Source organism: Chenopodium quinoa, unplaced genomic scaffold, assembly GCF_001683475.1.
Source record: "Chenopodium quinoa cultivar QQ74 unplaced genomic scaffold, ASM168347v1, whole genome shotgun sequence".
NCBI lineage: Eukaryota > Viridiplantae > Streptophyta > Magnoliopsida > Caryophyllales > Amaranthaceae > Chenopodium > Chenopodium quinoa.
In genome coordinates this window covers 2,404,793-2,418,951 of record NW_018745454.1, presented here as the reverse complement: position 1 = coordinate 2,418,951, position 14,159 = coordinate 2,404,793, and the positions used below count along the sequence as shown (strand labels likewise).

The 14,159-nt window shown below is 32.9% G+C and overlaps 1 protein-coding gene across 1 annotated transcript; it reads right to left on the bottom strand.

Annotated features, from left to right (window-relative positions):
* Window positions 1-9,160: 9,160 nt before the first annotated feature.
* Window positions 9,161-11,890, bottom strand: LOC110714036 (probable aquaporin PIP1-4). Its single transcript, XM_021892498.1, has 4 exons — window positions 11,569-11,890; window positions 10,517-10,812; window positions 9,670-9,810; window positions 9,161-9,435 (listed from the first exon to the last, which is right to left on the bottom strand). The coding sequence occupies exons 1-4, from the start codon at window positions 11,888-11,890 to the stop codon at window positions 9,340-9,342; spliced, it is 855 nt and encodes a 284-aa protein (XP_021748190.1). The 3' UTR covers window positions 9,161-9,339.
* Between the last annotated feature and the right edge of the window lie 2,269 nt (window positions 11,891-14,159).

The window sequence follows — 14,159 nt, the reverse complement described above, 5'->3', positions numbered from 1 at the left end:
AAAGGAAAGAAAGTTGAGGCAAACCTTGTTCTTGAAGATGGTGAAGGTGATTTTGATTTTGGCAATGCTAATCAATTTGATGTTGGTGATTTCCTTACTTCCCCGGAAGGGAATAATTTTGATTTTGGCAGTACAACTCATTTAGATGTTGTCGATTTCTTCACTGCCCCGGAAGGGAATAATTAAAATTATATTGTTTTATGTTAGTTTTAAGTATTAGACTTATGTTTGCTTATTCTATTGATTTATTTAAGTTTATTTCTTTCGTTGTAATAAGGATTTTTGCTTTATAAATTTATGAACTATTTGAGTGTTTTTATTGATTTATTTGTTTTATCATCTTTATTTTCATGCTTAATATTTTGACATGTATTTTATTTCAGGAAGAACATGGATATTACTCAAGTTCAATTTGCTATGAATGGTGAAGAATTATGTCTTGCTGACAGTGCATCTACACATACAATACTTAAAAATAAAAAATATTTCTCTCATTTGATGATGAAAAGGATTAATGTGAGTACCATATAGGGTAGTACAAATATCATTGAGGGCTCCGGAAGAGCCGCTATAAAGTTGCCTTGGGGAACTGAAATTAAAATAATTGATGCTTTATACTCCCCATTGTCTCAAAGAAATTTATTAAGTTTTAAGGATATTCGCAACAATGGTTATCATATTGAGACAATCAATGAAGAAATAATGAATTCCTTCAAATCACAAATATAACTCAAGGCTCAAAACATGTTTTGGAGAAACTACCTACATTCTCTAGTGGTTTGTACTACACAAAAATCAATGCTATTGAAGCTCATGCTATAGTAAACCAGAAGTTTACTGATGATTTTGTTGTTTGGCATGACCGGTTAGGCCATCCCGGTTCAATAATGATGCGAAAAATAATTACGAATTCATGTGGACATTCTTTGAAGAGCCAGTAGATTTTTCATAATAATTTTTCATGTGCTGCTTGCTCGGAAGGCAAGTTGATTATTCGCCCATCACCAGCTAAAATTAATTTTGAATCAATTAGTTTTCTGGAACGTATACAAGGAGATATTTGTGGGCCCATACATCCCCCATGTGGACCATTTAGATATTTTATGGTTTTAATTGATGCATCAACTAGATGGTCGCATGTGTCTTTGTTATCAACTCGTAACCTGGCGTTTGCGAGATTACTTGCCCAATTGATTAAGTTACGAGCACATTTTCCAGATACTCCCATTAAGACTATTCGGCTTGACAATGCTGGTGAATTTACATCTCAAGCTTTTAATGATTATTGCATGTCCATTGGGATAAATGTTGAACATCCTGTAGCACATGTTCATACACAAAACGGTCTAACATAGTCATTAATAAAACGTATTCAATTAATTTCTAGACCATTGCTTATGAAATCCAATCTCCCAATTTCTTCTTGGGGACATGCTATATTACATGCAACAACACTAATTCTCATTAGGCCAACAAGTTATCACAAGTTCTCCCCATTACAATTGGTCTATGGTCAGGAACCAAATATTTCCCATCTAAGAATTTTTGGATGTGCGGTTTATGTTCTAATAGCTCCACCACAACACACTAAGATGGGTCCTCAAAGGAGGTTGGGGATATATGTTGGGTTTGAATCCCCATCAATAATTAAATATCTTGAGCCTACAATAGGGGATTTATTTACGGCTCGCTTTGCAGATTGTCATTTTAACGAGTCACTTTTCCCAACATTAGGGGGAGAAAAGAGAGAGCTGGAAAATGAAATTAAATGGAATGAATTATCATTATCCTATCTTGATCCTCGAACTAAACAATGTGAACTGGAAGTTCAAAAGATAATTCATTTACAAAGTTTAGCGAATCAATTGCCAGACTCGTTTGCTGACCCAAAAAGAGTGACCAAGACACATATTCCAGCTGTTAATGCTCCATTTAAAATAGATGTCCCGGAAGGACAAAATAAAATTGCTAATAAGTCTAAACCATGCCAGAAACGTGGAAGACCAATAGGTTCCAAAGATAAGAATCCTCGAAAAAGAAAAGGAGCATTGATTGATGATGGTCAAATTGAAGAAACAATTTCCGAAGGATCTCCAGAAGAGACTTTAGACATGATACAAGAAGAAATTCAGGTACCTGATAATGAAGAAATTTCAATAAATTATATCATGTCTGGAATTACATGGAACCGAAATCAAATCGACGTCGATGATATTTTTGCATGCAATGTAGCATTAGATGTTATGGATAATAATGAGGATCATGAACCAAAATCCATTGAAGAATGTAGACAAAGAAATGATTGGCCAAAATGGAAAGAAGCAATTGAAGCAGAATTAAAATCTCTTGGAAAAAGAGAAGTATTTGAACCAGTAGTCCGTACACCTGAAGGTGTAAAGCCAGTGGGATATAAATGGGTCTTTGTGCGAAAGAGAAATGAAAAAGGTGAAGTTGTAAGATATAAGGCACGCTTAGTTGCACAAGTATTCTCACAAAGACCTGGTATTGATTATGAGGAGACATATTCTCCTGTGGTGGATGCAACTACTTTTAGATTTTTGATTAGTCTGGCAATAAGAGAAGGACTTGACTTACGTTTGATGGATGTTGTCACAGCTTATTTATATGGCCCATTGGATAATGACATTTACATGAAGCTCCCAGAAGGATTCAAGCTGCCAGAAGCAGTAAAATCTAGTTCTCGAGAACATTTCTGTATTAAATTAAACAAATCTCTTTATGGATTGAAACAATCTGGGTGTATGTGGTATAACCGTCTAAGTGAGTATTTGTTGAAAGAAGGTTATAAGAATGATCCTATCAGCCCATGTATTTTTATAAAGAAATTTGGATCAGGATTTGTTTTAATTGCAGTGTATGTTGATGATTTAAATATCATTGGAACTCCTAAAGAGATTTCAGTGACTGTCAATTATTTAAAGAAAGAGTTTGAAATGAAAGATCTAGGAAAGACAAAATTCTGCTTGGGGTTACAAATAGAGCACCTAGAGAATGGAATCCTTGTGCATCAATCAACATACATAGAAAAGGTTCTTAAAAGATTTTCTTTGGATACAGCACATCCATTGAGCAGCCCTATGGTTGTAAGATCACTTGAAGTAGAGAAAGATCCATTCCGACCTCGGGAAAATGATGAAGAAATTCTTGGTCCTGAAGTACCGTATCTTAGTGCAATTGGAGCACTAATGTACCTTGCAAGTCATACACGACCTGATATATCATTTTCAATTAATTTATTAGCAAGGTTTAGTTCATGTCCAACCCGAAGGCATTGGAATGGGATTAAACATTTACTTCGTTACCTTCAAGGTACGAAGGATATGGGTTTATTTTTCCCAAAGTTATCCAAAGAAAATTTGATTGGTTTTGCAGATGCAGGTTATTTATCTGATCCTCATAATGGTCGGTCACAAACTAGATATGTGTTAACATATGGTGGTACTGCCATTTCTTGGCGTTCCATGAAACAAACCATTGCAGCTACTTCTTCCAATCTTTCTGAGATTTTAGCAATTCACGAGGCTAGTCGTGAATGTGTATGGTTAAGGTCAGTAGTTCAACATATAAAAGAAGTTTGTGGTTTATCATCTGGGAAAGAGGCACCAACAACTTTATACGAGGATAACGCTGCTTGTATTGCTCAACTTAAGGAAGGATACATCAAAGGCGACAGAACAAAGCACATCTTACCCAAATTTTTCTTCACTCATGATCTTCAGAAGAATGGAGATATAAATGTATTGCAGATTCGTTCAAGTGAGAATTTAGCAGACTTATTTACTAAGGCTCTTCCGACAGCAACATTCAAAAAGTTAGCTTACGGCATTGGATTGCGTCGTCTTAAAGATCTCAAGTGATGTAGTCATGAGGGGGAGTTAATGCGCGCTGCACTCTTTTTTCCTTAACCATGGTTTTTTCCCACTGGGTTTTCCTAGTAAGGTTTTTAACGAGGCAGCATCTTATGCGCATTATAGTGTATTATTTTGTACGGGTTTTGTAGTAAATGTTAGTTATTGTTTTATTCAATATATAGTCATCCAAGGGGGAGTGTTATGATAATATCTAAATATGGATGACTATTATCCCATGTACAATCTAGAATATTCTAGAGTTGGGTATTTGGTCTTATCCATTGATGGAACCCTAAAAAATGTACATTATATATATCCAGTACTACATGGAATATGAAATACAACGTAACAATCTTCCCTCATCTCTCTTTATTTTCTCTTCCATATTTAACACCATTTTATTTTTTTAATCATTTTAAAAATATTCTCTCTCCTCTCATAAATGATAAACTTCCTTCAATTAATTCATTAGCATTTCTCTTTCCTCTTTTCAATTTTCTCACTCATCTCTTCAATTTTCTCTCTCTAAAAACCGTTAGTCTCCCATGGCGAACGATGAAGAACAACTAAAAACAACTTCAAAAAGGTGAACATCACTTAAATTACTTTAATTTTGATACGATTTCGTTAAATTTGTTAAAATAATTGTCGTTTTGATTTTTTTCTTTCAATTTTTTTTTTTTTGCTAGAAAATCAGAAATATCTACTCCTATTGAAGAGGATGAAGATGATATGTAAGTAATTTATTATTTAAATTCACAATTTGAAAATTTTAAAATTGAATACTAATTTGTACCATAACTTTTTGAACAGGACATTAAGCAAAATGTTCAAAGTCAAAACACCAAAAAAGAAGAAATTAGAAGATATATCTAATTCAAGTCAAATTGTTGATAAAAAAATATTGGAAGAATTAGACAAAGAAATTTCAGAAAGTCCAACAAACATGTATATTTTGGTTTATATATTTCTTGATTAATGTTCATATACGTTGTTTGGTTTGAAATATAATTTATGTTTGTACAACACAAAATAAACCACTGAACATCGCTTATAAACAACTGAACAACCCACAATTCCATGTTTATGTTTGTATATTTGTTAGCATGTTCATTGATTTTAATTATTTTTTATTTTTGTTTGAACAACCATAAAGTAACTTGTGAACAACAAGAAAAAATCACTAAACATCCCCCACTTCAATTTACGTTGGTATATGTTCTATTTAATATTGTGTTGAACACCCTTAAGAAACTTTTGAACAAAAAACATTAAACAACCTCCACTTCAATTTATGTTCATATATGTTTTGTTTACTATGATATTCAATTTGCTTTACATTCATATATTTGTTTCAAATGTTAATGATATTGTTATTTTTTTTATTAATAGTCCAACTACTGGAATGCACCCACTTACATTTGAAATGCCCCCACTTACATCTAAACAGCACCCTGAAAAATCTGATCAACCCTCACAATCCCCTAAAAATTCTGAACCACCAAAAACTTCTGAACAATCACAAATTTCTATACCCTCTTCAAAACCTTCTGCACAACCTCCAAAAACTTCTTAACAACAGATTCTCCCTGAAACAGAAGAACCCCCTACGAGAGAAAAACAACCAGAAAACACTGAACCCACTTCAAAACCTTCTTAACAACATCCAAAAACTTCTGAACCAAAGATGCCCATTGAAACAGAAAAAACCCATAAGAAAGAGAAGCCACCAGAAACTTTTGTACTACCTTCAGAAAATTCTGAACAACCTTCACAAACTTCTATACCACCCACTCCAGAAACTTCTGTTCCACCTCCAGAAACTTTTGTACAAGCACCATAAAGTTTTGTACAAGCACCATAAAGTTCTATACCACCTTCAAAAACTTCTGAACTTAGTGGAGGCAATGCTAACAATGCAATTGTGCCCATATAATTCATGTTTGATGTTCATATATATATATATTTATGAAGTAATAATTTGTGTATAAATTATATTAAGTATTTTGGTATGATGAAATAATAATTTGTTTGGATGTTGTGTGTTTCCTTATTTTATTGTTTAATATTTAATAATAAGCAGACCAACTACTACACACCCTCAAAAAACTTTTAAACAACACAATATAACCACTGAACATCCCCCTAAAGAACAGTGAACAACCCCCACTTCAATATTTGTGTTCATATATTTTATGTTTCATGTTCATATTAATTATTATTTATGATCATATAGCTTATGCTTTATGAAGTTCAAATTTGTTTGGGTGTTCATTGTTTTTCATTATGTTGTTTATTTTTTTATTAACAGTCCAAAGACATCTTAACTACCCCCACAAGCATTTGAACTGCCACAACAAACATCTGCTTAGCCCTCGAAACATCTTAATAGCAACCAGAAGCCATAGAAAAGCCCCCAAAAGAAATTAAAAAAGCCCTTTGAAACTTTTGAGAAGCAAAACTTCTGATAAGCCACTAGAAGAAACAGAAAAGCCCCCCCTGAAACTTCTGATATGCCACTAGAAGAAACAGACTAGCCCTCTAAAACTTCTGATAAGGCATCAGAATCAAGTGAAAAGCCACGAAAGTCGTTTGTTCTTATGCTAATGCACATTGCTCATATTCTAATTCTTATTGTTCATATTTTTATGCTTATTGTTCATATTAATTAATATTGTTTAATTTGTTCATTCTAAATACTTATTGTTCATATTCTTATGCTCGTTGCTTATGTTATACAGTTGTTTTGATGAGTTCGTGCTCAAAAGAGAAATATTCTGCATCCAAAAAGACTCATCCTATCATTTTTGTATGGGCGAAGAAATTGGTACATGAATGAATAAAATGAATTGGAGAAAAGAGGAGGCAAGGTTACGAAATATGAGCTGTGTTGCTAGCTAAAAATCCAAATCCAAATAACATAAGAACATAATAAGGGCGTTGAATTGTGACAAAATATGTTCATAAGTTGTACTCTAATTGTTCATTCATGTACTATATATGCATGTGACAAAAAATGTTCATTAATTGTACTCTAATTGTTCATTTATCATATTCATTTTCAATATAATAAATACATACCTATAGGTTTATTATCATGGTTCTTCACTCATTTTAAATTTCTTATTATTAGTTGATTTTTATTATTTTGTACTTAATATTTATTTGTCATTTACATGTTGTATGCCAGATTCTATATTATTATTTTACATATTTTAACGTATGAGTTTTCTTATAAATTTTTCACCTCATACAAACCAGCTATCAACATATATAGTAATGTATTACCACTTTCGCTCTTTATTTGAAGCTATTAGCCTATTATAAAAAGGACTTATTACTATCTCGGTGAGAAAAAAAGCTATAATACAGGTATAGTACTATGTCCATTGATCATATGCTCTTAATAACAACTAATAAGAAAATACGTCTATTATGTTCATTTAAAAAAAAATTAGTGTTCAATTTATGAAAGTAGAATGTTCAAACTTAATACTCCATACTTCGTATCCACTTGTATAAAATTACTTAGCACTCTTATATAGAATGAATATATGTTCAAAACCAATGTAACATATAGGTTCATATATCTAATTAATAACAAAATATATAACAAATTCTTAAGCAAATGCAAAATATATATGTATGTCCATAAATAACATATGTTCATGAAATTACGTTAGAAGTTCAAATCAAAAAGCATAACCATTATAGCTCAAAAGGCTTCTTTATCAGTTCTCACTTGTTTCTTTATTGAGTTAGAATAGATTTATTCTTTATTCACTGAAAAATATAATTAAAAATATATGTTAATAACCAATCTGTATATTAAGATGTTCATAATTCCTAAATATATGTTCAGAATTATAATTAAGATGTACTGTTCATAATGTTCATAGATCTAAAGAAATGTTCATAAGAAATGTATAGCATGTTCAGAATTATAATTAAGATGTTCAAAATTCCAAAATATATACCGGTAAAAATTTATTTACATAGGATACGTATCATATGTTCAAATTTTTAACAAAAATGTTCAAAATTACCAAAATATAAACGAATACAGGAATGTTCATAATAAAATGAGAAAATGATCGATTCTATACACATGAACTAAATAAAAGGGGTTCATGTATTGAAAATTATATGAATGTGCGTGATTGTTTAATTTATTTTTTTTTGATGGGATGCGTGATTGTTTAATTGATACCAAGCTAAGTTGATTTTTTTTTTGATCAAATTAACCAAAGTAAGTCAGATATGACTATATGAGGATATACATTAACAACTTTATTACTTTCTCTCTCCAAGTTAGGCTACATTCACCATGAATGAAGCTCCACATACTCTGCAAGTTAGATATACTTTTCCTAATTAATTTCTTCCTAAATTAATCTCCTCATATAGCTAAAATCCACCGCCACCTATTTCGCCTCAACTACTCCGTCGAACCATCATCATCTTCTCCGGGAAAAAACCAGTCAAATATTAAATTAAATGCAAGATTTTTCCTCTCGATCCTATCTCATTAGTCGAATTTGCTTTTATAATGAAGGTAATTCCAGGAGAATTCCAGCCAAATTCAATCAAAACAGAGGAATAAACAATGGTGATAACCGCATTCAATATACGAAGAGAGAAAGATAGAGAAGAGGGAAAATAGAGGAGAGAGAAATTATGTATGATGATTTAAAATCAGGTAAGTTTAAGAAGAAAATTGAAGAAAAGGAATTGAGAAATTAGAAAATAATTGAAAAAGGAAAGAACACATGAAATAGAAAAGGGAAGAACGTTGAGAATTTGAAAGAAGAAAGCTACAGCTGGCAACTACTAATTACGTGGCATCAACTCATTGGTGGTGCACACAATTTAAGGTGCACCATGGTGCATATTATAATTTGCGGAGTATGACCCTTTAAATGGGCTCTAATGACAGTGTGTGGGCTCTAATGACAGTGTGTAGTACCTATCTGGGTGTTTTGTCAAAATAAACTGGTTAAGTGTGTTGGTTTCGAGTTCATTTTCCAAATATAAGCCATAATCCATTTAAGTTGAGATCGGGTTGGTGACTTAGGCCCCGTTTACTAGGATGCAGCAGAACTGGCTACATATAGCGTTAGTTTAAAACTGAATTCGGAGTTACAGGAATACAGGATGGTCATTTTCTCTCAGTAGATAGAACAATGTTGCAACTCCGATACTGTATTTAATTGATTATTGTAATGAAGGTCAGGAAAGCCTGAAGTCATCAAGAGTCATAAAAAACGGTAAAACCAACTTGCAAGTTACTTGAAACATTGAAAAGCAATTTAGAAGCTGCCATAAAATTAAGCATAATAATTCAAGTTAAGATATTCACATCCTCATACAACAACTTCATTACAAAAACATCGTAACAAAAAATAGATAATAAGTCCTTGAACAAACAAGCACAAACAGCATCAGACAATTCAAGAAACATCCTTTCTTAAGATCCAGACTTGAATGAAATAGCCCTGATCACCACCTGGTGGTACAATGCAGCCAAAGCAGCTCCGATGAAGGGTCCAACCCAGAAAACCCACTGCACATACACAAGGAGATAAAGGGTCATTAGAGTCAAGTATAAAATAGAACACGGCACTACTACAGATTACTTCGAGTCACATTAGTAGCAGCCTAGTAGGGAGGGAAATGGGACTGCTGCTCGGTGTTTGCAACAAATGGCTCATAAATGTTTGATATGTACTGCTATTGAGAAATAATAACATAATAGTATAATACAATAAGAAGTGGTAGAAAGGTCGAGTAGACGTACATGATGATCCCAAGCATGGTCCTTGTTGTAGATGATGGCAGCACCGAGACTCCTGGCAGGGTTGATGCCGGTACCTGTGATGGGGATGGTGGCCAAGTGAACCAAGAACACGGCGAATCCAATAGGCAGTGGTGCCAAAATCTGCATTTATTTAGCAAGAGGAGTACTATAAGTTACCATCATTATGTTGCAGTAGTAAAAAGAACAAGTCATTTACAATCTTAGACCCTGATGTTAACATTCCACCACCCTGATATAAATTCAGGTGGTACAACAAATCAAGATAGCCAATTAATATCACTGCAATCTCAGATAGTACTGTGTTAAGCAACATTTATAGCTTGCTTATCAGTTAAGGGGTGTTTATGTGCAAATCACAGAAGTATTTCAGTTAACACATCAATTTCCCCCCAGAAATACTCATGACTCATGTATGCTTATTGCTTCAGCCATCTCAATATATCACATATATAATCCTCTAATCCAAATTCTTGTCTTAAATTTAGCCAAATTAACCTCATATTAGACACTAAGCTAATAATTACATTTATTGATGGTTTGTTAGAACTTATGAGCAACAATTTAAGTAATCTAGGAGAATTTTGAGCTCCGAAATCAGGTGTTTGGGTCAAGTTGGAGCAAACTAAAGTAATATTGGGTCAATTATACTTGAATTTTATTTGTAATGAACTAATAATGCATGAAATTTATGCAATACATATACTACTCCCTCCCTCCTTTGATAAAATGCTCATTTATTTCTCGTTTTTCACGGGAATTAAGGATCGCAAAAACAAGCACTTCAGAAATAAAAAGGAGTTAGAGAAGTGTGAAGGAAAAGGCTTACAGGAACATGGGAGTCCCTAGCACTCCTCTTAGCATCAGTAGCAGAGAAAACAGTGTAGACAAGAACAAAAGTGCCAACAATCTCAGCACCAAGACCATCACCTTTGGTGTAACCATGGTTAACCACATTGGCTCCACCACCCTGTATTTCATAGATGTTTGGCTGGAAACCCTTAACCACACCAGCACCACAAATGGCTCCTAAACATTGCATTATCATGTAAAATACAGCCCTTGATAAGGACAGTTTCCTTGCCAATAGCAGACCAAATGTCACTGCTGGGTTTATGTGACCACCTGTCCAATATATTCACAACCTTTGTTCAGTTTAACCTTATTAACCAAAATTTTACCATTCATCTATTAACAACTACAATTAATTACATTTAACAGAGAAGGAAAAAATAACACTACATTATCTTTCTATCTTGATTTAATTTTAGCTTGAAGGTTTTTTTTAAACATCTAAAGTTCCCAAAATTTACCCCAGAAAGCTGATAATTTTCATAAAATCAAACATTAATAACCCAAAGATAAAACATATACTTTTTTTTTCGAGAAAAAGATAAAAACATATACTTAATTAACTACATTTACCCGGAAAATGTAAAAATTGACAATTTCTTTGTCCTTTCATCTTAATTTCGACCTTTAAAGCTCAATTCTACATTATTTATAAGCATAAAACAGAAGAAAATATTTTAAACTAACTGAAAAAGGAATAAATAGGCTTAAGAATGTTATTTAAACCAGAAAATTCAAAACCTAAAAACAAAAAATGAAAGATAACCCAAAATTAGCTTTCATCTAACACACATTTACATACGATAGCTCAAGTTTTACTCATAAACCAAAAACATATTTTTTTTATTATTATTATTATTTTTAATTTCTTAGAACTATATGCCTCAAAACTACACTTATACATTATTAAAAACATAAAATAAATCCAAGAAAAACCCAGAAACAATTACAAGATCTAATGAACAAAGAACAAAAAATCAACCCAAAAAGTTCAAATCTTTACAAGAAAAAAAGGGTTAAGAAGCAGACCTGAAATACCAGCAGTGCAGTAAACAAGAGCAAAGATCATACCACCAAAAGCCCAAGCAATACCCTGAATACCAACAGAAGCACACATATTGGGAGCTCTTTTAACACCCATGACAGTTAATACAGTTATGTAAAGGAACAAGAATGTTGCCATAAACTCAGCAATTCCAGCCCTCCAAAAAGACCATGATTGAAGCTCCCCTGGCTCAAACAATGGTGCTGGTGGTGGCTCTTTGTAGTCCTTTGATTGTGCTGATGTTCCCAATGGTTGCCTTTCTGAGTACTTGTTTGCTCCTAATCTTACATCTTCTTTCCCCTCCATTTTCTTCTTTCTCTCTCTAGCTTCTTACTTTCTCTCTCTAGAATTGTCTAGAAGTTGATGGAATGGATGAATGATGAATTGGGGTGAGAGATAAGAGGAAAAAGAGTGTGTTTTTATAGGGAAAGATGATTGCTTTATGGGAGGGGGTGTGTGAGTACTGGCTAGCAAGTTCTTGAGTTTTGATACGGAGTAACAACAAAACAAAACAAAACAAAAACAGGGGATTCTTTTTAGTTTAATTAATTGCATTTTTAAGAATGATTAATTATGAAAAAAGGTTGTTGCTTTATCTCGTAGACAAGTATGACAACTATGGCCTGTGAGTAGGGATGTCAATATTAAGTGGATATCTACTAACTCGCTCCACCCGCAATAAATAAATGGATGAAAACTCGAATTAAATGGATGAAAAGCGGGTGACGGATGAAGCGGATGATGGATCGGAACGGATATGGATGATACTTTTTTCACCCGCTAATCATCCACCCACCCGTTTAACATATATTAATTTTTTAATCTAAGAATTTTAATAATAAAATCTGAAATGTGCAAGAAAATTATATGTATTTTTTTGTTGCAAATTAATTTTTCAAACAATATATTGTTATTGTTTCCTTTTTAATTAATAAAACTATTGTACAAATAACCGAAAATTAAAGTTATGTGAGTTTTTTTCAACTTTAATACTCATCCATTAGTCATCCGCTCCACCCGTTTCATCCGCGGATGATGGACGGATGGATATGGATGATGGGTGAAGCAGATGATGAGTGAAGCGGGTGGAGCGATTAGAGTAATGGATGGATGCGGGTGAAGCTCCACTCGATCCGAATCCGATCCATTGCCTCTCTACCTGTGAGTTGTTAGCAACGGTCCATGGCCAAAACGGATAATAGAAAAAATTAATGTAAGCAGTGAAATATGAAATACTCACAAATTTATAAGTGTTAGAAGTAAGATAATACGCTCAAAAAATTGATGTAGTGTGAATACATTTTGTAAAGTAGTTTGAGGGTCTATTATGTTCTACGAGTACTTAATTTCACTTAAGTTCAGTTTCTAATTTCATTCGCTTATAAACAATTCATTTCAGATATATTCAGTTCCGTTCAGCGTCAATCAATTCAGTCCGGTTATTTTCAATGAATCGAAACGAGCCCTGAGTCGTTATAGAATTGACTTCTTTGTAACATGTTCGGTATAAAAAATAAATAAATAAAATAAACATGTTTAAATGGCAGTAGAGGATATATGAGGGCCGATGGCAATGTCAAGTTAGATGAGTATACCATCACCAAAAGCAAAACACCAAATATTACCAAATTTAGCTAATAGAAAGAATTTACTAAGATTGCCTTTCAAAAAAAAAAGAAAAAAGAATTTACTAAGATTAGTAAAGTAAAATAAGAAGAATATTAGGAGGGTATTAAAAATGGGATTAGTGAAGATGTTTCCAGAAAATGGCAGAATACATAAAGACATGTCTCTGTCACGAGGCTGCCCTAATTGTTATTCCACCAAACCTCCCCACTCACTGTCTGTTTTTTTACTCTTTGTTGGATTGGATTTTACCCCACCTTTTTTTTTTACTGCCAAGGTTAATGAAAATTAAAAAATGGCAAATGAAAAATGACAAAATAGAAATGAAGAGAGAAAGTGGGACAGAAAATTCAAAATAGGTCCTGGAAGAAAGTGGGACGGTCTAGACTACCCGTTGGGCGGTGGGTCAAGCAACAACCCAACTACCACTCTCCAACTCACCTTTTTTTTTTTTTTTTTTTTTTTGTTAATTACTTTTTTTTTTTTAATTTTATACCGAATTAAATCAAAAGGAGTAAGTATTTAAAAATGGAGGGAGTAATAGGTCTGTTCACATTAACTGAACTGAGTTGAACAAATTAGAATTAAACTGAACTGATTAGAGCTGAACAAAATTGAATAGAGTTGAAATACATAATTTATAAGAGAAGAAAATTAGGAGCTGAACTGAATTGAAATTAACCTAAAATGAAGAGATCCTAAGAAAAAAAAAATAAAAAAATCAAACATCGATCCCTAAAATCTCCTAAAGCCAAAATAGAAAATTTAACCCCTTAAATTATCCTTTACCCCCTCAACATCTAGTTTCTACTTGTAGTAAAAAGCAAACAATTTATGTCCATATTAATAAAAAAAAAAAAAAACGCAATTAGGCCGTATGTACAATAATACGCGTAGCTAATTGGAGTATTGGATTGGACTGGCATGCCCTGTTCGAAACTGGAACCCA

Bases quoted from the DNA above. Each gene is read 5' to 3' on its own strand.
- LOC110714036 (XM_021892498.1), bottom strand. From the start codon at position 11,890: ATGGAGGGGAAAGAAGATGTAAGATTAGGAGCAAACAAGTACTCAGAA. The intron at 9,811-10,516 runs GTAAGCCTTTTC...AAATAAATGCAG, and splicing joins CTAGGGACTCCCATGTTCCT to ATTTTGGCACCACTGCCTAT. The intron at 9,436-9,669 runs GTACGTCTACTC...GTGTATGTGCAG, and splicing joins ACCATGCTTGGGATCATCAT to TGGGTTTTCTGGGTTGGACC.